The following is a 22,537-nucleotide window of genomic DNA, read 5'->3' on the forward strand; positions in this document are numbered from 1 at the left end:
GTCATATTCATCCGGTAAAGTAAAGTGACTTAGTAAATGCTTACCCGGGTAAGTGTTTGGTAAACGACACCTAAATGTTAAATTGATTATATGTTTAGTTTATTTAGATAATGCAAATAAAATACATCTATGAGATTAATTAATTAAATCGAAGAAATATTAATTTGCTTTAGCATAATTAGGAAAGATTTTATCATTTTCAAAATCATTTAATCCCATTCCTTTTATATAATTAATTATCTTTGTAAACGACAACATCGTTATCCGATCGTTATTTTCTTTTTAGTATTCATAAATTTGAAGCACCCAAAAAATCCAATTGTTGAAATAGTGTAATTTGTAATAAGTGAATTTTGGTTTTGGTATATACATATAATTTTTAATTTAATTGATTAAATTGTTGATGATTGTATGATTGAGATTAATGTGAAACAAGCCGAAATTAGACTTAGCTATAATTCGAGCCCGGAGGTGCCGAGTGCACGCTCGAATAAGTTAAGTTGATCTCGTGAATGCGGGGGTCCAGAGGCAACGCCCCTAGCGGGATTTCAACATCGCCCTGGCGGGGTCCACAGCCCCGCTGACTGGTTAGTGGGGGGGGTAGGGGGGCCGCCCTTGCTCGGTACTGCCCCAGCCCGAAAATAAATCCGTATATAAAAAATGGATCCGGTGGTTGTTTTCCGGCCAAACACCCTAACAGTCGCATTTGTTGGGAAGAGGCACGACTTTCCACAAAAAATAACCGACTTAACCTCCGGTGACTATATAAGGTTTCATTCGATGATCTTCATGGGTACTATAACTCTCCCGGATTTTTGTAAACAAGCAAGGTATTCTTTGATTATGATCTTGGATTTTGTCAAAAATCCAGATTTGTTGTTCTTTGGATTATCCAAATCTGATTTCGTGACACCCCAGGCAATGGGGTCGAAATCACAGATTTTAGAAAGATGTTTTATGTACGATCCTTGAATTATCCAAGTAATTTGATATTCTTTTTCCAAAATCTAAAATGAAGTGAACAGTGTAAGAAGAACCATATTCGATTTACCCTTTTTACAGCATACCCATGTGACAGTTGATGCTGTCAAAAGCAAAGCAAAGACAAAAGACACCCAAAGATACAAGAAGAGATGGAGATAGAGCACATGATGAATACAAGGAAAATGATGCTTAACTTATGCAGTCAGCATTTACAAATCATGAAACAGTTATGCTATGCATGCCCACATGCATCATGCATCTCCCATCATCATAACATGATGGATGGGGTCATTAATGACTACATACACCCTACCTAACCAACCCAAACATATGATGCAAACCTCACTCAAATTAAAGTAATACAAGAGAATCAAACTATTTGTAGTTAGAGTTCAGATCATAAAGTTATTGATTTAGTTAATTAATGATCGGAGAATGGTGGATGGCGGCCGCATTGGAGGTGGCGGGGGCAAGTGATGAGGTGATCGTTGGTGAGTCCGGCAGCTTGCATGAACGAATGGATGACAGTAGGACTGACCTGCCGGAATCCCCTCCTCACCATGTCTTTGCTTATGGCTTCCGATTTAGAGCTTTTTACAGGCATCTTTTGATTCAGTTTGTATTGCGTTACAATCGGCTTGTGATTCAAAAATCCCCATATATACTTGTCAAACGACCCGAATGCTTTCTTGATCTGAACAACGATAACACCATCAACATATGAGAACCGTTTAAATGAGAACTATAAACATTTTAAGAATCTGGAAACTAACTATTCATCTTTATTCATAATGAATGTAAATGATAGTAGATATTCATAATGAAGATACGATATAAAAACGTCATGCCTGAAGGATACAATTAGAGTTGTCAACAACACCTCTGATAAGGCCAACTTCAATCCCATAACAACTACTAATTGATGTTATCTTCTTATCTGTAAACTTGGATACAATTTCTGCTTCAAATTCTGAGAATGCTTCCCTGCAATATAATTTTTTATTTAATTATTAATCATTGTAAAATAACCATAAAATTTTGAAATTTCATAAATGGAAATCCACCTAAATTTTTGTCTTCTTCTCAAGACTGAAGTCCAATCTGATCCAACTTGAGCACCTGTCAACACCAACAATTCAAACAGCAACCTGCATATATATCCACTACCACATTCAATGATAAATTCCACCATCTTCATACATACATACATGATATATATATATATACATACATGATATATATATATATATATAGAGAGAGAGAGAGAGAGCTCTTACTTATCATCATGAACAGGAACTCCCCATTCTTCATCATGGTATCCAACATATATAGGGTCTAAAAAGATCAGATATTTCATTTAATTAGTTAAATTATTTCAATGAAAATATTGATATGTAAATAGTTATACCTGAAGTAGGAGTGATGAAGCTGCATCTTTTCTCTTCTCTGAAACCAGTAGTGGCATTCATCAGAGAGTTGAAATCAAAGTAAGATGTGAGCTTGCTGCAGCTATCATACTTGGCAGACTTAGATCTACCATAGTGAGCAATCCTCATTTTCCTCTGAACCTGAATCGCTGCCACCTGTACCCTCCTTACAGCCGCTATACTCCCCGGAGCATCCACAATCGCCGCTGATGAGTACTTCACCAATGAGTTAGGATTAGTGCTGATGACGGCAGCAGAAATAAAATCGCTGGAACGGTGATCATGGCCACCGCCATTATTGCTAGTAACTCCTTTTAACTTTTTTACCGGAATAACAGATTTTTGGGCGGTGCATTTGATGGGTGTTGACGGAAAGAGCCTTTCAGAGCTGGAATTCGTACAGTACTCGGGCTGGTTAGCGTGAAGTGGTGGTGGTGGTGGTGGTGGAGGTGTGGAAGCTGATTTAGGGAGGGATGGACTCTTTTTATGCGAACATCTTGCAAGGACTCGGTTGGAGGTAGCTGGTTGGAGCACCGGCCGCCCATTGATGTCGGAAACCATGGTGGCTGCCGGAGTAGCTTTAGAGTTTACCTGAATTGGTTGTATCAATTTGGATTTTGAAGAACACATGACGGACCAAGTATCTTGGATGGAGAGAAGGAGAGTGTGTTATTTAAATGGTGTCTGTAAGCAACTAAGATGTATGTGAAAAGAAAGAAGGGTATTTATGTCTTTTATTACTACTCTATGAGAAGAAGTGAGGAGCGGGGGACAAAACCATAGAGCCATACATCGGTTTAGACTTGAATCATTTTTCTTTTATATATCTGTTATTGAGAGCGGAGAAAAGATCAAGCGAGAAGTTAAACATTTTACGAGAAGCCAATAAGTCTCAATATCGTATATGATTACACTTTTTTAGGAGTGTTTAATCATATATGATTATACTTTTATGTGTTGTCAATACAACATGTGTTTAATCAGTGACGGATCTAAAAACTTTTATTATTGGGGGCACCTTTTAAGGATGGTAAAAAAAGTCTGAAACCGAATAACTCTTTCGAACCAATACGATATTGGTTATTCGGTTTTTGGCTTTAAGGTCCACTTTTATTGAATTAAAATAACTTATTCATTAGTATTATAGCAAACAAAGCAAGAGAAATAAAATGAATTTTAAAGGGTTGACATGTTAGAAGTTAGAGGAATTAGAGTTTAACCGATCAAGTCATGACTCCTTCAGGTAAGAGTTCTAAAATGAGATGACAAGAATCAGAATTGGGTCTAACTTTTAATTGTTTTATGCCTATTAATAATTTTAGGTTAACAAAAATATAAATAAACTACTCTTGGGGTTTGTTGGGGGCCTGTGCCCCCTACCCCTTTGTTGTGGATCCGCCGGTGTGTTTAACTAATCATATATGATTAAGGTTGTGTATCATGTGTATAATCATATATGATACTAAAACTTCTCGTATTCTCACAAAATATTTGGCTTCTCATTTAAACTTGTGCCATTAAGAGTAATATAATAAAGTTATAAATATTATTAGACATTAGAAGAGTACTCGTGTAATGTAGCGAGACACATCTCGATTTTAATGTGCTATTTTATTATTTGTCTCTGTCGATGTTATAATATGATTTTATGTGTTTTTAAGAAAGCAATAATGATTTTATTTTTGAATAAAATATAAATTTAAAAATATCATAAAAATTTGAAAAAAAATATATCAATGTTAATATTAAATCAACTATTTAAAAGTTCTCAATTTATTATTTTTATTATAATTTAATATAAGTTTAATAAAGAAATAATTTATTTTTTGGTTTAATAATATAACATTTTATAAAGATAATAAATTAAATATTATGTTAGAACTCAATGATTATCCTAATTATATTTTAGATTTTTTTATATTTAAAATGAGATGTTTATCTTGTATTTGATTATGTTTATCTGCAGTTAGTTACACGAATTTAGATATGTAGCTTTAATAAGTTGTACTTACGCATAATATATTTGCAATCTTGAGTTTTAAGTAATATGCATTAATAAACAGTATTTTACCCATAAAAATAGTTTTTAAGAGTTTTTGTGAAATACTTTATAATATAGTATAGATATAATATAAGATAAGATGGAATAAATAAAATAAGATTGAATAAATAGTAACATAGAGGGATTCTATTTGGGTCTATCATACAAACCCTCTTGTGAGGCTAACTTATCTTGTTTTCTTTATCCATGGCCATATGAGAATGATACCCTTGAGGCCCTCACACCCAACATCACACTTTACTAATCTTTGTGCATGAAGTAACTAGGCTCGTTCTTGACATTTTATAGGCCTTGTACGAACGTAAAAACAGGGCCCACGGCAAAAACAAGGCAACGACTTTTGTCGTCGCAAAAAGTTCATTTATCATCAGAAAGAGTATATAACGACATACTATAACGTGTAGCAGAAATATGTCATCTCTAAAAAGTGCATCGTTAGAGTTCACTTTTTTTTGTAGTAACCCTCGGTAAGTACGAAAAAAAATTCAATAAATTTTTTTCATTAGTATAAAATTGAGTACAAGAAATGCTAATAATTTAGTGAGGAAAGAAATCTTAATAACAAGAAATATGTATTATTTTGATACAAAAAGAGAATTTGTGTGAATGAATTAATCATGAGGGTCAATGAGAGATCAATAATAATGAAGATTATCAAAGTTTTCTATACAAGTAGACAAATGAGTATCAATAAAAATATGAAAGAAAATTTAATCTATTGAGATCCAAAAAGAATAATATGTAAGCTCAATAAATAATTATTTGAGCACTTAAATAGAATCTTGTGGTGTGGTGGAATCACAATGAAATATACATAAGTCAAACAATTGATGAAAATATCTGATCACTATTTTCCTTCTTTTTTTTGTTCAACTAAAATAAGGTGTGAAGATTAAAAGTTTATGGAACATGACATATACAAGAGACATTACTAAATACATCTAGTAGAAAAAATTTATTGATTAATCACAAAAACCATGAAACACGTCATAAATTATAAGAACAATAGATTGATTGTCAAAAAATAGTAAAATATTTATGTAGAAGCAAAAATAGATAACAATAATCAATAAAAACAATTTAAACAAGATAACCATATAACAATAGTTAATAGAAGCAGAAATTGATAGAAATATCTAACAAAAATATATAGCATTAACAAGCACATGATCTTAAAGTTGAATTGTTGAAGCACAAAAACAATCAAGCATATAGAATTAGCAATAGCCAATATCATTGGACCTTATTGGAGATATAAAAAAAATTAGAGAGGCAATAAACAATATCATATAATGAATGACCAATTAATTTTTTAATTTTCTTCTCCACTGTAATTAGTTGATATATTTTTGTGCCCTTATTATCTACTAAATTCTCTTTGCCTCTTGTTATATGCTATAATTTTTTAGGATTTTTCTAATTTATTAAATTCTTTTATACTGTTATTGTATTTTAAGGAAAAATTTGGGCCCCTTGATATTTTTGGGCCCTGGGCTTGCGCCCGTGTCGCCCTCCCCCAGGGACGACCTCAAGGAACCCCACTAGAAGAAATATGTGAGCATGGCATGTAAGAGATGATCCCACTTTGCCTCATCGATGTCTACTAATCCAACATTTTCCAGAGGTTTTAATCTCATCAAAGATAAATACAAATACGTGTTTATAGGTCAGATTTATTATATATAAATATTTATCCTTTAAAGAAAAAAATGATAGTCCCACAACTAAAAAAAGTATTTCTAACTTTTGTCTCTCAAGCCAACCGCAAAAATGATGTTTCTCCTGATGCTTGTAGATAACACCAACGTCACATCTCAAACTGTTTTAGATTTTCCGTAAGGAACCTAATATACATGATATTTTAAGAAAGAGTGTTAGGCTTGCGCCTATAATGAGTTCAAGCAGTTAAATAAACTTGAAACAATAAACTAAACATATCAAAAGATGTAGACCAAGAGATATTTACCCGAAAATGGTACATTTGTATGCAAGGGAATAACCTCCCAAAAGTAGTCAAACCTGACAATTAAACACATAACATCTTCTGATGACAGGAGAGATTCGTTTTCATTGGATGTGGCGGGAACACAAGAGTATTGCCATGTATCAATGTTCACAGGGATTACACCTCAAGTTTCTATGACTTTAGTGCACACCCAAATACGGGGTCACCTCAATCCCTCATATACCTTTAGTGTCTACTACTAAGAGTTTCACCTCAAGATTAATGAATCTTAGAGGATGTTTGGTAAGAGGTATTAAACAGTAATTAATGGGAATGAAAATAAAAGAAACTATTTGGTTTTTTATAATGTAATGGGTCTATTCCTTCAGAAGCCCAAATTTTCATTCCAGGTTAAACTGAGGGGAATGAAAACTCATTCCCATTTTTATTCCCTTTCATTTGCATTTTCATACTCATTTTCATTCCTCTGCTTGAACCAAACGCCCCCTTAATGTCTGCTGATTAAGCTAGCTAAAACTCACCTCAAAGTTCTCATTAGGCCTTTAGTATCCACTTACCAGAAATCAAGATAGGAACCCATATATCCTATTTATTAACACAAAACCTAACAATCAATTTTTTTATTTATAAAATATAACTTTTTTATAGATTATTATATATATAACTTTAATATATTATAAAAATCTCAAAGTTTTCAAATAATTTTATTAATTTTGAGTTTTATATATTAATTTTAATTTGTTAATTTATATATTTTGTAATTTTAAAGTTAACACGATAATCTTGGTTAGCATTTGAACCAGCCCCTATATATATATATATATATATATATATATATATATATATATATATATATATATATATATATATATATATAAGGGAGCGTTCAAATAAAAACCATTCAATTTGTAAAAACCGTGAAAACCTCATTCAACCAATCATAATTTTTCATTTTGTTCATTTTTTTGTAATTATGAGAGGTTGATTAATCATTTTTATTGTGGAGAGTGTTAATCATAGATATTATCATCTTCATTATTTTAATTTTAGAGAAATACATGAAACAGTTTCATTAAAATTTTATTAAATATTATCTGAAACAATTTCATAACCATATATGAAACAAATTCATCAAAAAAGTATTATATGAAAAAATTTCACAAGATTAAACAATTTCATGAAAAATTTTCATAAGATTAAACAATGAAATCGACATATGAGAGTGATTTGTACGTACGATTTTTAGAAATGAGGATGATTTTCATTTGATCGCTCCTCTCATTCTCTCTCTATATATATATAAAGTTTGGTAGATTGTTTAAAATTAGAAAAGATATTTCACAATTATTAATTTACGATTTATAAATTAATTTCTTATATATAAAAGTATTTGAAAAATAGTCTAAAAATAATAATAGCGAGATTAACAATTACACTTATTTAAAAAAATACAAAAATCTATATAAAAATTTACAAGAAACAAAAAGAAAAAGAAAAATTAACAAATATATTTTATAATAATTAACTTTTATTTTTTTTTTATCAATTTTAATTTATATGTTCTATACATTTATTAAAATAAAATAAAATAGTTAAGAAACAAAAATTATAATAAAAAACGTAGACGAGTTTTTGTTCAACCACTGAGGTTCTCATTAAGAATCTGTGACTAGAAAAGAACCTATATCATACGGTGGAGGTTTTTATAAAAAAAACCCAACATGAACCTTAACAAGAACCTCTATTTTAGATGATCTTAGTGCATCCAAAATCATGAAACCTACAAAAATCTGACTTTTCATTTTTTTTCCTGTCAAATCATTGTCACGTCAACAAAATAAGAATTTCAATAAAACTCTACAATGGAAGTTCTTACAGAAATTGCATTTTCCATTTTATTTATAAAATGTGATTTTATTTATAGATTATTATATAACTTTAATATATCTCTCATCTCTCCTCTTTCATCTCTCCGGCGAATCTTATTCGGCGAACCTTATTCCGATAAACTTTATGTGAATACAAGATACACACTGTCTGTGATACCTACAAATGACATTCACTGTGATACTCAGATATACATACAAGATGCACGATGTGACATCCTTTGTAAAACAATGAAAATAAACGAAAACGCACACTATGATACATTTTTTATAAAACAAAGAAAATACATTGTGATACACGTGAAACATTGTGAACGTTACCACTATAATATACTTTGATTCACGAACGTCTTTTAAATACAATATATATTAGGTAATTGATATACTAGGTAACTAATTTTAATTAAATATTTCATTCTAAAAAATTTAATTAAATATTTTGATTAGTTATAAAAAATAGAATTACTATATTACCATTTTAGCTTATATAAGAAATAAACTTAAATATCTTAAAAGCGTGATTCACATTGGATCTCATGGTTACCACAAACTAATCAGTTCTTTCTTGAATTGACCCATATATATATATATAGGGTTGGGTTCACGTGAAACTAAGGGTTTTTCGTGAGACCCGTGAGACCAATTTATGTTCATTGATCAACTTTATAAGCTAATGATCTAATGATTTAAAGTTGCACGGTGGCAATTTTGTAATTATTGAGAAGTCTCGTGGCAATTTTTTGATTATGAATGTTGAGATTGTAGATCTAATCCAAGAGTTGAGAATTGGTCTTACGGGTCTCATGAAAAAGCCTTAGTCTCATATGATCCCAAGTCTATATATATATATATATAGAGAGAGAGAGAGAGAGAGAGAGAGGAGCGATCAAATGAAAACCACTCCAATTTGTAAAAACCGTAAAAACTACTCTCATCCGTCGTTAATCTTATGAAATTTTTTCATGAAATTGTTAATCTTGTGAAATTGTTTCATATAATACTTTTTTTTTGATGAAGTTGTTTCATATACTACTTGATGAAATTTTAATGACATTGTTTCATGTATTTCTCTAAAATTAAAATAATGAAGATGATAATATCCAAGATTAACATTCTCCACAATAAAAATGATTAATCAACCTCTCATAATTACAAAAAAAATGAACAAAATGAAAAATTATGAGTTGGTGGAATGAGGTTTTTACGGTTTTTACAAATTGAGTGTTTTTCATTTGATCGCTCCCCTATATATATATATATATATATATATATATATATATATATATATATATATATATATATATATATATATATATATATATATATATATATATATATATATGGGCACGTTCAAATGAAAACCGTGCATTTCTAAGAAACCGTGTAAACCAATTTCGACCATTAGGAAAAATCCATTTTTTTCTAATTAAAATTAATCAATAAGAGTATTTCAGTCATTTACAATATTTTTTTATTAAATATGAAAGTTATTAATAAATCTTAATTAAGGAAACGTAATAAAGGAAATTGTATAAATGATAACATTTAAATATTTAATTATATTATAATATTAAAAATTTGAATTTCATATATTGTAATCTTTAAAAATCAGCAAACGGTCTTGATGAAACAATTGAAGTGTATAATGAAATCATCAAATCGTAGATGAACAAAAAAAATCCAGAAATGAAACAGGTTTCATGAACGTTAAACTGGTTCATGTGAACCGAAACATTTTCATGGTGAACCCGTTGCATTGATTGTGTAGTTGATCCATTTAGTTGGTGAAGAGGAAAATCGGTGCATTTTGTATTTGATGCGTCATGAACTAAGTGCATGATGAAACGAGGAAATGATTTTAATCTGCTACAGAATCTTGAAGATTGTAACCTGCTCCAGAATCTTGAAGATTGTAAGGCTTAAAGGAATGAATCCATCAAATCAGTGGTGAAATAAGAAAATTATCGTACATGAAATAGGTTTCATGAAAGTGAAACTGGTTCAGGCGTTCTTGAGCATGACTAGTGAAACAGTTGCATAATGCATTTGGTTCGTCATGAAATAATTGAATGATGAAACGGGTACATGAAGAAACTGCTCCAGAATCTTGAAGATTGTAATATTCTTTAGAATCTTTAAGATTGCAAGGCTTAAAGGAATTAATGTATCAAACCAGGAACAAAAGAAAGAAAATAATTTTGCATGAAAAAAGATTTATGAAAATAAAGTAATCTTGGAAGAAAATAATTTTGCATGAAAAAGATTAATGAAAGATCGAGTAGGATGTTACCAAATATTAAATTTTGTTTACCATTTATGCCCTTACTGTTGAAATAAAATAAATTTTTAATATATATTTTTATTTAATTTCTTAAAATAAAGTAAACTAATTTTGGCCATTGATCAAGAAAATGGATGGATGAGATTAGTTTACACGGTTTACACAAATGGGGTCGGTTTTTATTTGAACGCTCATTTCTCTCTCTCTCTCTCTCTCTCTCTCTATATATATATATATATATATAATGTTTTATAAAAATAGAACAAATATTTTACAAACATTAATTTACCATTTATAAATTAACTTTAATTTATATATAGAAAAATAATCTAAATGTAATAATATAACAAAATGATTAAAAGATTGAATTATGATTTGGTCCATGTGTTTTGATGTTTTTTCTGAGTACGGTTTTTATTGTATGTTTATTATAAATTTGTTTCTTATGTTTTATTGTGGCTATAGTTTCTCTGATTAACGTCGCTAAAATAAATTTGTTAACACAGTTAAATCAAGGAGTATTAGTTTTTTTTGCCTATTTTTTTGTCTTTTTCTTAGAAAAAAAGTAGAAACATATTTTATACACACAAATATTTATATACACACACGATTATTATTTTATGATTTGATTTGTTTAAATTAAAAAAGTTAATTTTATAAAATACGATTTAATTTTATTGTTTTCGTCTTTTTGCCTAATTGAATATGAAACTTGGAAGCAGTTTATATAGAGATTTGTTGAATATTAAGTTACCAAAATGATAATATGTTATATTTATGAATCTTTCTTTGACTAAAATATAAATAGTTGATTTTGAGTTTTTAGATGAAGAACAATTTGAAAAATGGAAACCCTAGTTTTAGGATGATAAAATTAGAGTTCATTTATTCACGATTTTCAATGATTTTGGTGCCAAAATATTGACAATAAGCTTGTTTATCGCAATGGTGGAAAAGAGCAATAAAATCAAATCGTATTTAATATAATTAGTTTTTTTTAATTTAAATCTAAGTAAAATAAGATATGGTTTTATGATTGATTTGTTTAAATTAATTATTTAATTACACTAAAACAAAAACAAAAACTATATTTTTTGCACCATTCCAATAGAACGATAAATTTAAATTGTATTTAATATAATTAATTTTTTAATTTTACAAATCAAACCATAAAACGATGTATTATTTTATTTGTTTTGATATATTTATACATATATATATATATATATATATATGTATATAAAAATATTGTTTTTACTTCTTTCTAGTTAAAAAGACTAAAAAACCTTTGATTTAACTGAGTTAGCGGATTTATTTGAATGACGTTAGTCAGAGGGACCATGGTCAAGACAAATTGAATACCACAAATAACTAAATCCATAATAATCATACCATAAGGACCCTAGTTAGAAAAAAAAACATCAAAACGCAGGGACCAAATCCATAATTCACTCTAATTAAAAATTAACTTTATAAAAACAAAATACAAATTTGTACAAAAATTTACAATAAATGAAAAAATTAAAACAAAATTAGTAAAAATATATTTTAAAATAATTAACTGAAAAACTTTGTATCCGTTTTAACTTATATGTTTTATATACTTAAAAATAAAATAAAATGGTTAAGAAATAATAACAAACAATGATAAGAAAAGGAAGGTACACAAGAACTTGGTTTCTTGTTCAAGCATTTGGGTTCTTATTAGAACATGTGAATGGACAAGAACCTATGTCCCACAACAGACATTCTTACCAAAACCCTAATAAAAAAAACCTTAACAATAACCTCCGTTGTGAATACTCTTAAAGAAGGACATGAATGAGAACTTAATTGGGGAGAACATGTTGCATCTAAGCTGAAGTCTAGACTTGGGAAGAACATGTTGCATCTAACCAAATGTCAAGACTCATAATAAACCAAACGACACTCATCCAAAACAAAGTAAATCTGAAAATGACCACCAAAAATTCCCCAAACAAACGTCATTTCATGGATATTCAACAACAATCGAGAAACAACCTAAACTAGGTGCCATACGTGATACGATGCATTGGAAAAGTAAGAGTTTCAACATGTGGCCTAAAAAATATCATCCTTCAACTTTTAGCAATCTTTAATCCAATGATTGGGTTTCTTGTAATACTTTCACAACCCCACATCTATTGACTTCCATCTCGAATTGGGCTTCCTTAAATCGGAACGTCCACAAACCATCCCATTTAACCTTTCCTCCTACATAAGTAGTCACATACACATATGACATAGATTCACATGACTTGCCTATGTAACGTTGGTGCTCTCCTGAAAGCATAAAATATGTACCAAGATTTGTCATCTGATGTACGTGACTAGCAAATCGACTTTAAAAGTAGTGTACTAGTCTCTATGACGTGTTAAGTTAGTGTCACAAAAATTTAACACTGTGATCTCATTCTAGAATTCAAAGTTTATGAAGGTTAAAACACATCAATAGATGAAACCTTCTTTGCAGTTGATTACCATGTTGGAAAACTTTGGTTTTACATTGCTAACAAGAGTTATATATACATGATTACAAGAGATCTCTAATCATACAAGGAAAGTATACTAAGCAATCAAGAAGATACACCCAAATATTTACAGAATAATTTGAAGAATATTTACATATTTCATCAGGATGATCTTCCATAGACGTATTATAGATATATATATATAGATATCTGTAAGTATACAATAGTTGAATCCCAAAGGAACCAAAACAAGAAAAATCAGATATGTAGCTCATCTTCAATTTATGGATCAAAGCATGTAGAACGAGTCTAATGTTAGCCACACTCTTTCAATTATCACGACCAAATGCCTTCACAACATCCATAATTGGGGCTTCACAAATCGGGCATTCCCCACTGGTGCATTGCAACTCCAATGCACATTTGAAGCAAGCACACATGTGTCCACATCTAAGGATTTGTGGCGTATAGTATCAAGACTATGTATAAAAAGTGATAAACTTTATAGAAAATTGAAGATAAAATAAGTTACCTATAGAGAAGCGAATCAACTTGCATGTCATTACAAATACAACAATCATTTTTCCCCAAACTCGGTGGCTTTCCTTCTTTATTTTGAACTGTAGCCATAACTATAACAATATGATCCACTGAAAAATAGGTTCTAATGTAAACACATTTGAAAGATGGCTCACCTGAACGAGTTGTTGCAGCAACCTCAAGATTCTGCTTAAAGGAATGTTGCATTTTGATCTGCATGGTAACACAACTATTTATTGATTTACGTAACTCCGTAATCTCTTGATGAAGTCGCTCCATATGTCCTCTCAAGTCATATATGAGCTCCAACTCCTGTCATAAGATAACCAAAATCTTTAGTAATCGTTCATTTCATCAATCCATTTGTGTAGGTTTCATATGAAACCAGATAAAAAGAATAGAACTTACAATGGAAGGATGACGAGGGGTGACAGAAGAGGATTGTGGAGTACCATTGTTATGTGAACGATTAGATGAAATAGATTGTTCTAAAGATGGAGATGTTGTTGGATCAGAGCTAGAATTGATATCAATATTAGGTCTCCATGATCGTTCTAAGTATGGTGGTACAAATCCACTATATTCACAACACTGTCTCTCCATTCTTCCATCTTCATCTACCATCGAGCAATTTTGTTCTCGTTCATATTCTTTTCCCTCAATGGCCATGACTTCCTTCCTCAACTCAGATTTCTCTCTTACTACTACTTGTTTTCCTACCTGGACATTCGATTGTTGGATGCGACTCATCATTAGTTGATCTATTTTTTCACGTAGACTACTTGCAAGGAAACTTGAGACATTTTTCCTACATAAACAAAAGAAAATTAAAAGAATGATTCAAAACTGAAGGATAATTAACTTACCTTTCAAGAAGTTAGTGACAACGCTAATTAACTTACCTTTCAAGAAGTCTCCTTATGTCTATATGTCCAGAGAAAGGATCAAGCATCTCTTGGTACCTGGCTTGCCTCATATCTTCCCAATCACTTTTTGGGCGAGAAATGTCACTTATCCAATCATGGGTGGTATCAAACTGCATTTCACAAGATTCGTCTTCATCAAAGTCACTACGAGTTTGAGAATTTTCACTTATCGTCCAATTCTCATAGCTTTCTAACCCTTGCTTCATACTAGCGTCATTTTCTGAGTCACTAATCCCTTTTTCTTCCATGTGAGTATAAGATGTTTTAGCCGACATGAATTGACCTTCATCTTCTTGGAAAATATCTTTATCATCATCCTTGTAACGTATCATGTCTTCTTTACCCATGTTGGAGTTAGAATAAGTATCTACATCTTTTGCTTTATGCATCACATGATGATTTTTGCAAGAACTTGTCGATTTTGTAGTCATTGGCTCTAGTTTTTGTTGTGTTTCTTGTTTCTTGCTATGGATGTTGGTGTTGATGGTGGTGGTCTTGGTCTTGATTTTTGTCATGGCCTTAGACTTGATATCCACCTGTTTGGTTGGGTTGGAGGTGATATAAATTTCCTCATCTGGGGAGTTCTTCATCACATTTCTTTTATGTTTCTCTGAATCTGTTTCTCCTTTATCAACTCTTGAGTTAAATTTTTCCCTAAATTTCATGCAATTATATATTCATGTTGCATACTTGTTCATATGGTAATAGTGAGTGAACAAAGAAGGAACGTTACCTTAGATCCATGATATCTAAACGATTATTCGATTCCAGTGTTTTTGAGACGCACCGTTTATGTCCTTTGACTCCTGGTTTTGGTTCAGCTCCAAGACGTAGCATTCTAATACGTAGCATAGACTGTAAAGACATCAAAACTTACCTTTAAACAAAATTAAGAGATGTAAATTGAAGGAAACATTAAAGAAATGTATGTTATTTAGTACTTGGAGACGGCTTCGATGTGGAAACTTTGAAACAACTTTACGTTCTACCAACCACTTGAGCTCTTGAATCTTATCGTGCTCCGTTCGCATGAGGAAAACTTTGAAAGCATGTCGACCTCGTATCAAATGGCCTGAAACTTTAACACGACTGGTACGAATTGGAGGCAATGATTCATTTCCATCTCCACCAATCAACGAAGAAGCAGCCAGTTCCTCCTCTCTTGATAACTTCTTGATGATATCCACCACCCGTATTTTCTCTTTTTCTGCATCAACGTTATTTGAGTCCTTAGAATCTCGACTAGGAAGCGGACATGAAAGGCGCCTGGAACGATTTGTTTTATCAGATTCCCAATCAGTATCAGAATCTTTGCTCTTTTCGACTGTAACACCATCAGAAGCATTAGAGCCTCTTGGAGGACATTGAGAAGGATTGTTATTATTATTCTTTGCAAACCCGTCTCTTAAAGGAGGACTATTCGAAGACTTGTTGTTTTTATTCTCTTTACATGTTGATTCTGAATTGCTACGATTGCTAGGAGGAGAACTGTTATCATTTTTGTTTGAGTTCTTAGCTTCAGCCAAATCCCTCCATCTTTGAAGGAGCGAAGAAACCCCGCCAGAAGATGGAGATTCCACCGTAGATCTCTCTTTAGGAGAATTATGTCGCTTTGAAGAATCTGATGACTTTTCTAGAAGATCCGCATTTTGGATTTTTTGCTCACATGAGAAAACTACTTCACGGGCTAACGCCCAATGATCATTCTTTGGTTTCTTCTGTATCCCACTATTGTTATTGCTGCCATTGCCATTGCCATTCTTGTTGTTGTTATTGTTATTGTTCTTGTTTATGTTCTTTTTCTTGTTTGTGGTTTTGTTTTTGTTCTTGTCGTTGATGTTGTCATTATTGCGTTTGTTTTTGTTCTCAATGAAGGTGGATGGCAACCATGAATAGTCAAAATCATTATCTGATTCATGGTTGTTTTTCAAGTACTTGTTGTTGGCGTCATTTGATGTTGGAAGCCATGAATCATCAGCATCTTTGTTTTGTCCTTTCTGATGATTCGAAACATCGGATTCTGAGGCAACAGTGGGTAACCAAGAATCATCAGTGGTGGGTTTAGAATCTTGGACCGGAAGCCATGATGAATCATCATCTTCATTGATGCGTGAATGGGAATGAATATAGCCTTTTTTGATGTTTGATGAACGATTATGATCCCTGATATTAGAGTACCCAAATGGTGAAGAAGATGAAGCGACTTCAATCTGTAAAGACGCCATTAATACAATCCAAGAATTTGTCTTTTATCAATCTTTGAATCCCATTGCAATTGGAAACAAGAAACATAAACCTAGATTCATAAGGAAAGCAGAAGCAATGGCAGATAGATAAATTATGGAGAGAAATGGAAAGTTTGAAATTTGAGTGAATTCATGTATTTTAGGGGAAATAATCAAAGGAAACAAGTCGTTGTGAAATGTAGGGACATGGATCCATTACCCTTTTTATCCGTACGTTTCTTTCTATGTTCACAACCATTAATGTAAGAAATAGAGCAAGTTACAAATTCCATCTATGTAGTTTCATGTTGGTTATGAAAAAGGTCCCAACTCTCTAAAATTCATGACCAGGGTCCTCATGGTTTCATTTCCATTATGGATCACCAAAAATGTCCCTCTCGCATTGGTGTCCTTGGGGGGGGGGGGGTCCATGTGGGTTCAGTTGCATTGGGATAATCAACTTTTGCCCAAATGGATCAGGTCTATTTACCCATACTTTCCTTAAAAAAGAACTTTTAATTACAGGTATTATAGTTGTTTTTCTCATTCTTTAATATATTTTTATGTAATTTCACATAAATTTTGTGCAAATATATAAAACATTTACTAATATAAAAGACCACAATATTGTAAGCCATCTTTGGCCACACCCTTACTCCAATCAAGTTATCTTATCTCTTGTGAGAACCCTTCTCCTATAACCAACCAGAAAACACACAACAAACATACCAAATCAACCCTAATCACTAAGAAACTCAAAATTAAAATCAAAACCAAACTCCATAAGCTCACATTAAAAAAAACCCAAACCCAAAATTGATTTGCTTGTAGGTATTTATTTGCTCAAATCAAACCCAAACCGATTTCTGTAAAAAAAACCATTTCCTAACATTCAATAATCATCGTCATCTACATCCAAGTAGGCATGGAAATGGAGTGGAGATGGGGCGGAGACCTCAATCCTCATCCCCGTCCTCGATTACTTATTGCTATCTCCGTCCTCATCCCCGCCGGGGAATATAATCACATCCCCCATCTCCAACGGGGAACGGGGATCCCCAACGGGGAAACGAAGATTTTTTTTTTCCGTTTATGTAAGTTATTTTAAATTAAATATATGAGAAACCATACATGTTTAAATCTCAAACATTTTCAATAAACATAAAACCAAAATGAATTTATTTTAATACAAAAAAAAAACCACAACATCATATAAGAACTAATAACCTAAAACCAAAAAAAAAATCAATTTAATACAAAAAAACTTAAAATCACATGTACCAAAATATATTGAGTAATATAAAATCATATCGAATAATATACAAAACTTATCGAGTAATTGTATTTTGACTTGATATCCAAAATATTACATATTAACATCAAAAAAAAAAAATAACAATTTTAGATTATAAAACTAGCTACAAAAAAAGAAATTATGAATTACCGCTTTAGTTGTAATAATATATATATATATATATACATACATATATAATTTATTAATTAATATATATAACGGGTACGGTACGGGGCGGGGCGGGGAGTACCATACCCATCCCCGTCCCCGTCCCCGGTTTGAGAAAAACGAGGATCCCCGTCCCCATCCCCGATTTAGTGGGGAATCCCCGTCCCCGATCAGGACGGGTGGACTAGGTTCCCGGACGCGGTCCATTCTCATGCCTACATCCAAATATCCAAATATTATATTTTTTATTTGAATAAATCGAGGGGTTGATTTCAGTTTTTAGGAATTGATTTAGTTTTTAATATGTTAAAATGGTTTGATTTAGTTTTTAATATGTTAAAATGGTTTGATTTAGTTCTTTAGATTTTTTAGGGTTCGATTTTAGGTTTTGAGTTTGTATTTTGATTTACGGTTCTTGATTTTGAATTCTTGGTTTTGGAAAATGGTAGGTTTTTATGTTTGTATTTTGAGTTTATATCTTAAGTTTGAATTTTCTTCAATGTTTCTACTATTTGCCGGAATGACTTGATTTCGTTTATGTGGTGGCTGGTTGTGAATGGTAAGTGGTTCTGCTTTTGGTGGTGGGTGGTGATTGAAATATTGGTGGTTCATCGACATAGAGAAGGCTGAAAGGCCGAAGGCTAGATGGCCTAAAAGCAGGATGGTCAAGTCAATTCTGTAAAACGTGTGTATGTAATAGATATTTAGTATTTATTTTTAAACAAAAAAGACGGAAAAATGTAAAAATCTTTGCCTGTCATTTAATGGGATTTTTTAACGAACGTTAGAGGGAAAAGCCAAATTTGAGGACTTCTGTAAACCACGACAGCCATATTGTATTTTCAAAACCGTAGAGACAAAAAATCGTTATAACCAACATACCACATGAACCAAATTTATAGTTTACTCTAATACTTTTTTCTATTTGTTATGTTTGTTTATTATTTCTTTCTTTAGTTTTTCTATTTTGTATCATGTTCATAATATTTTTCTTACAATGACGAATACATTCTTTTTATGAAGTCAACGTAATATTCTACATAATGTTATAAAGGTGTAACATTGAGTGTTTATTACCGGTACCACACTGAAATAAGTCAATAAGTTAATCAATCCCAAACACCCTCTTAACTAATTTGTATATGATCAAATTTAAATTGCTCATCAGTCAAAGATCTCAATCAAACTACTCAGAATTTCTTTTATAAGTAAATCAATAAATGGTTATGGAAACTTGCAAATGCCTGTTCATTTTTAAAATAGCTTCCTCTTGGTCATATCATATGTTTATGCAAATAAGACACGAAAATAAGAAAACTATAAGACACAAAAATAAGAACAATGCACGCCTTGGCATGTTTAACACACAAATGCATAGAATGTTGGAAATGTTAGTGATGTTGGAGGTTTTCCACCATCCCACATTGGCTGGCAGGTAGAACAATTTTAGAGAGCTTTATAAGGCTTTCCTCTCAATTGGGTCTTGAACAAGTTGGTAGACTCATGGTGAGGGTTATGAGTGGAAAGTCCAACACAAATGTGCGCACGTGGCCAAGGCTGAGGCCAACGGCGCAAGCGCGGGATTCGCGAAAGTGGCATAAGAAAGGCTCACTTTGCACTTCGCATGCCACATCGGAGTCTCGCCCCGAGTATTTTTTTTGGTACCAATTATAGAGAGAGAGATAATTACTGTTTAATTATAAACTGTTAATTATTGGTTTAGGTGTTAAGCAAATTAAAATCAGTTTCAAACACGTTTTGTGAAGGATAATTATAGCTGGAGAATTATCCTCCAACTAACCCATCGAAATCCCGATTCTTGGGGATAAAAACGTGATCATGAGGTGGTTTAACCAATATAAATATTGGGTTAAACCATATCAAAACCACACCAAAAATCATCGGCTCCATTTTCTCTCACGAATTTCTGCTTCAAACGGTGTTCTTCTACCAACATTCTACATCGGTCTTGTTTTTTATTTCGTTATCAAAGATGTTGATAAACGAAATAAGTTACTGCATCAAATCCTGGGTTTTGCGAATAAAAGACTCACAACTTAATAGGGTGGTCATATAAAACTTTTAAAGATAGGTTTATAGCTGCAGTTCTTGATTCAATATCACTTCAAACATGTTGGTTTTAATTTTCATGTATTCCATTTACCTTTCTGTTCACTAAGTGTACAACTCTGCTTCTACTCCTTTCTTTCATTGAATCTATCGTGGATGATAGATTCAATCTATGTGGTAGTAACTGATTTGGGTATTCTATTCCGGATATTAAAGTGGTAATCTTGAATAATAAAGTTTCAAACTTTAATTTATCTTTTGAATATAAAGAGCTAAACTTTATCCTTTTATCTATCTAATCCTTATTAATTTTTCAACATAGAAAACATTTATCGGGTAAGATTTTCGAACCTTGTTATTCCTCTTATCAAGATTTTCGGTCCTTGTCATGTTCACCTAGCGGTAAGATGTAAATGGCCCCATGGTCATTTTAACCAACTCCTCAACAAGACAACCATGAATGAATTCCATAGATGCCTAAAGAAAATAATAAGCAAGTCCACGTTTATGTTACGATTCAAACACTAATCTTAGGCTTATGTTTATAACTTTATGGAGTTTTTGCAATCACGAAGGATAATACCAGAAACACAGCTTCTCGTAAGATACAACTTATTTTGCATGTCTTATCTAGCTTTTATTACTTGGCCCAAAACAACTGCGCACGCAACCGCAAGAAGGAAATCAAGCAAGTGAAACAGTAAACTAACCGTAAGACACAACATAGACCATAGACACAAATATGGGTTTGAGGATAACACATTTTGAACAATCGCTAAGAGTCTTCAAAAGAACTTCAACCTAACCATATTTTTCTAAGCCAACACGCAAAATTCTTCTTCTAGATCAAAAATCGAACAAATGAAGAAAACCCATTCCAGAATTAAAATATGGATCAAAATATGTTACTAACCCTAACAAAAATCAAACAAACGAATTAACAAAATCCATTACTCACTAACTCTGGTTTGTGAAACCGAACGGATGAACAACAAAGATGAAGAGCTGCAAATTGAAATCGAATAGAGATGAAAATTGGAATAGAACTCAAATACTTTTGTTCATCGAAAATGAAGATGAAGATGGACATTGAGAAGATCTTGTGATTCTTGATGCTTTTGGTTACCTTGTATAATGATCCAGGGTTGCTACAATGATCGAGAGATAAAGATTAGTAGGATCGTTGCCTTGAGCCGAGAAGAGAGAAGCTTGGGAAACGGATTAGATCTGAAAAGCACCTTGACAATGTAAAATACAACTATCTTCCATTTTTTTTATTAACCAGGATATCCAACCTGCTATGCGAGCCGACTAATCCCAGGGCGACCACCTGCTTTGCAGATAGCCTAGAGTCACAACATTTGAACCTCCATAGCCACAAGGAGATTTTTATCCCTCCTTAGATTTGAACCTGGGATCTTTCATTTAAATTTCAAATTCAAACAAAAAAGTATAAAAGAAGCGTGAATCGTCTCCTAATAATTACAAAGATACATTAATGTGTTGTACATCATGCATGTTAATATATAATCAAGAGATTTTAAGTTTTTATGCATAAATAAACAATACTTTGTGCAACAAAACTTGTTTTTAAGACTTTGATGTAAATGCTTTATAAGATAATATAAATATATATGAATTCTAAAATGTGTATGATGTACGAAATTTTGTGTTTCTATGTGTAATGACCATCCCTGTAAAAATGATATGCTTCATTATTATCATATTATAAAAATATGTTGAAGTCTAAATTCAATATTTTTCACTATTTAAAAAGGCTCGACACAACAATCGTCGTGATGCATCGTGACTTAAGGTTTGTATCTCACGTGACGTTAATCATGAAGTACATCATAGCGTAATGCACAGTTTTTGTAACACAATAATTAATTTTATTTATATGTTTAATATCTTATTTGTTAGTTTTTATATATAACTTAATTTAAATTGTTTATTATCATTGATTAATTGAGTAATACTGTAATAGTAAAAAAAAACATATGTTTATATATATATATATATATATAAATATAATTATATATGATAATAGAGATTTACCGTCATAAGTCATGCCTTGAAAAATATCATGACCTCGTTGTGGTTTCTAAAGCTCAAGGCTTGGCCTCGCCGTTACGCCAAACTTCAGGGTATTTAGAACTAGGGGTGAGCATAGGCGGGTACCCGCCCTATTTGACAGAAACCGGAATCGGAACCGG

General features: G+C 31.7%; 2 protein-coding genes across 2 annotated transcripts; both read right to left on the minus strand.

Moving 5' to 3' along the window:
* Positions 1 to 1,255: 1,255 nt before the first annotated feature.
* On the minus strand, positions 1,256 to 3,041 carry LOC112502726. The gene is made up of 5 exons (XM_025106716.1): positions 2,393 to 3,041; positions 2,262 to 2,319; positions 2,049 to 2,132; positions 1,833 to 1,968; positions 1,256 to 1,678 (listed from the first exon to the last, which is right to left on the minus strand). Exons 1-5 carry the CDS (start codon positions 3,039 to 3,041, stop codon positions 1,406 to 1,408), a joined length of 1,200 nt encoding a protein of 399 aa, XP_024962484.1. The 3' UTR covers positions 1,256 to 1,405.
* Positions 3,042 to 13,427: 10,386 nt separating this feature from the next.
* Positions 13,428 to 16,789, minus strand: LOC112502727. The gene is made up of 8 exons (XM_025106717.1): positions 16,452 to 16,789; positions 15,506 to 16,304; positions 15,298 to 15,419; positions 14,541 to 15,218; positions 14,047 to 14,446; positions 13,800 to 13,950; positions 13,631 to 13,718; positions 13,428 to 13,548 (listed from the first exon to the last, which is right to left on the minus strand). The coding sequence occupies exons 1-8, from the start codon at positions 16,787 to 16,789 to the stop codon at positions 13,428 to 13,430; spliced, it is 2,697 nt and encodes an 898-aa protein (XP_024962485.1).
* Positions 16,790 to 22,537: the final 5,748 nt, after the last annotated feature.

Source organism: Cynara cardunculus, unplaced genomic scaffold (assembly GCF_001531365.2).
Source record: "Cynara cardunculus var. scolymus isolate 2C unplaced genomic scaffold, CcrdV1 Un_Scaffold_1820, whole genome shotgun sequence".
In the NCBI taxonomy this organism is placed as follows: Eukaryota; Viridiplantae; Streptophyta; class Magnoliopsida; order Asterales; family Asteraceae; genus Cynara; species Cynara cardunculus.

What these genes read in the sequence shown, in the direction of transcription:
- LOC112502726 (XM_025106716.1), bottom strand. Translation starts at nt 3,041, where the DNA reads ATGTGTTCTTCAAAATCCAAATTGATACAACCAATTCAGGTAAACTCT. An exon ending in GTTCCTGTTCATGATGATAA is followed by an intron (nt 2,133 to 2,261) that starts GTAAGAGCTCTC and finishes ATATATATGCAG; the next exon opens with GTTGCTGTTTGAATTGTTGG. An exon ending in AGAAGAAGACAAAAATTTAG is followed by an intron (nt 1,969 to 2,048) that starts GTGGATTTCCAT and finishes ATTATATTGCAG; the next exon opens with GGAAGCATTCTCAGAATTTG.
- LOC112502727 (XM_025106717.1), bottom strand. Translation starts at nt 16,789, where the DNA reads ATGGCGTCTTTACAGATTGAAGTCGCTTCATCTTCTTCACCATTTGGG. An exon ending in ATAAGGAGACTTCTTGAAAG is followed by an intron (nt 14,447 to 14,540) that starts GTAAGTTAATTA and finishes TTGTTTATGTAG; the next exon opens with GAAAAATGTCTCAAGTTTCC. An exon ending in CCCCTCGTCATCCTTCCATT is followed by an intron (nt 13,951 to 14,046) that starts GTAAGTTCTATT and finishes ATCTTATGACAG; the next exon opens with GAGTTGGAGCTCATATATGA.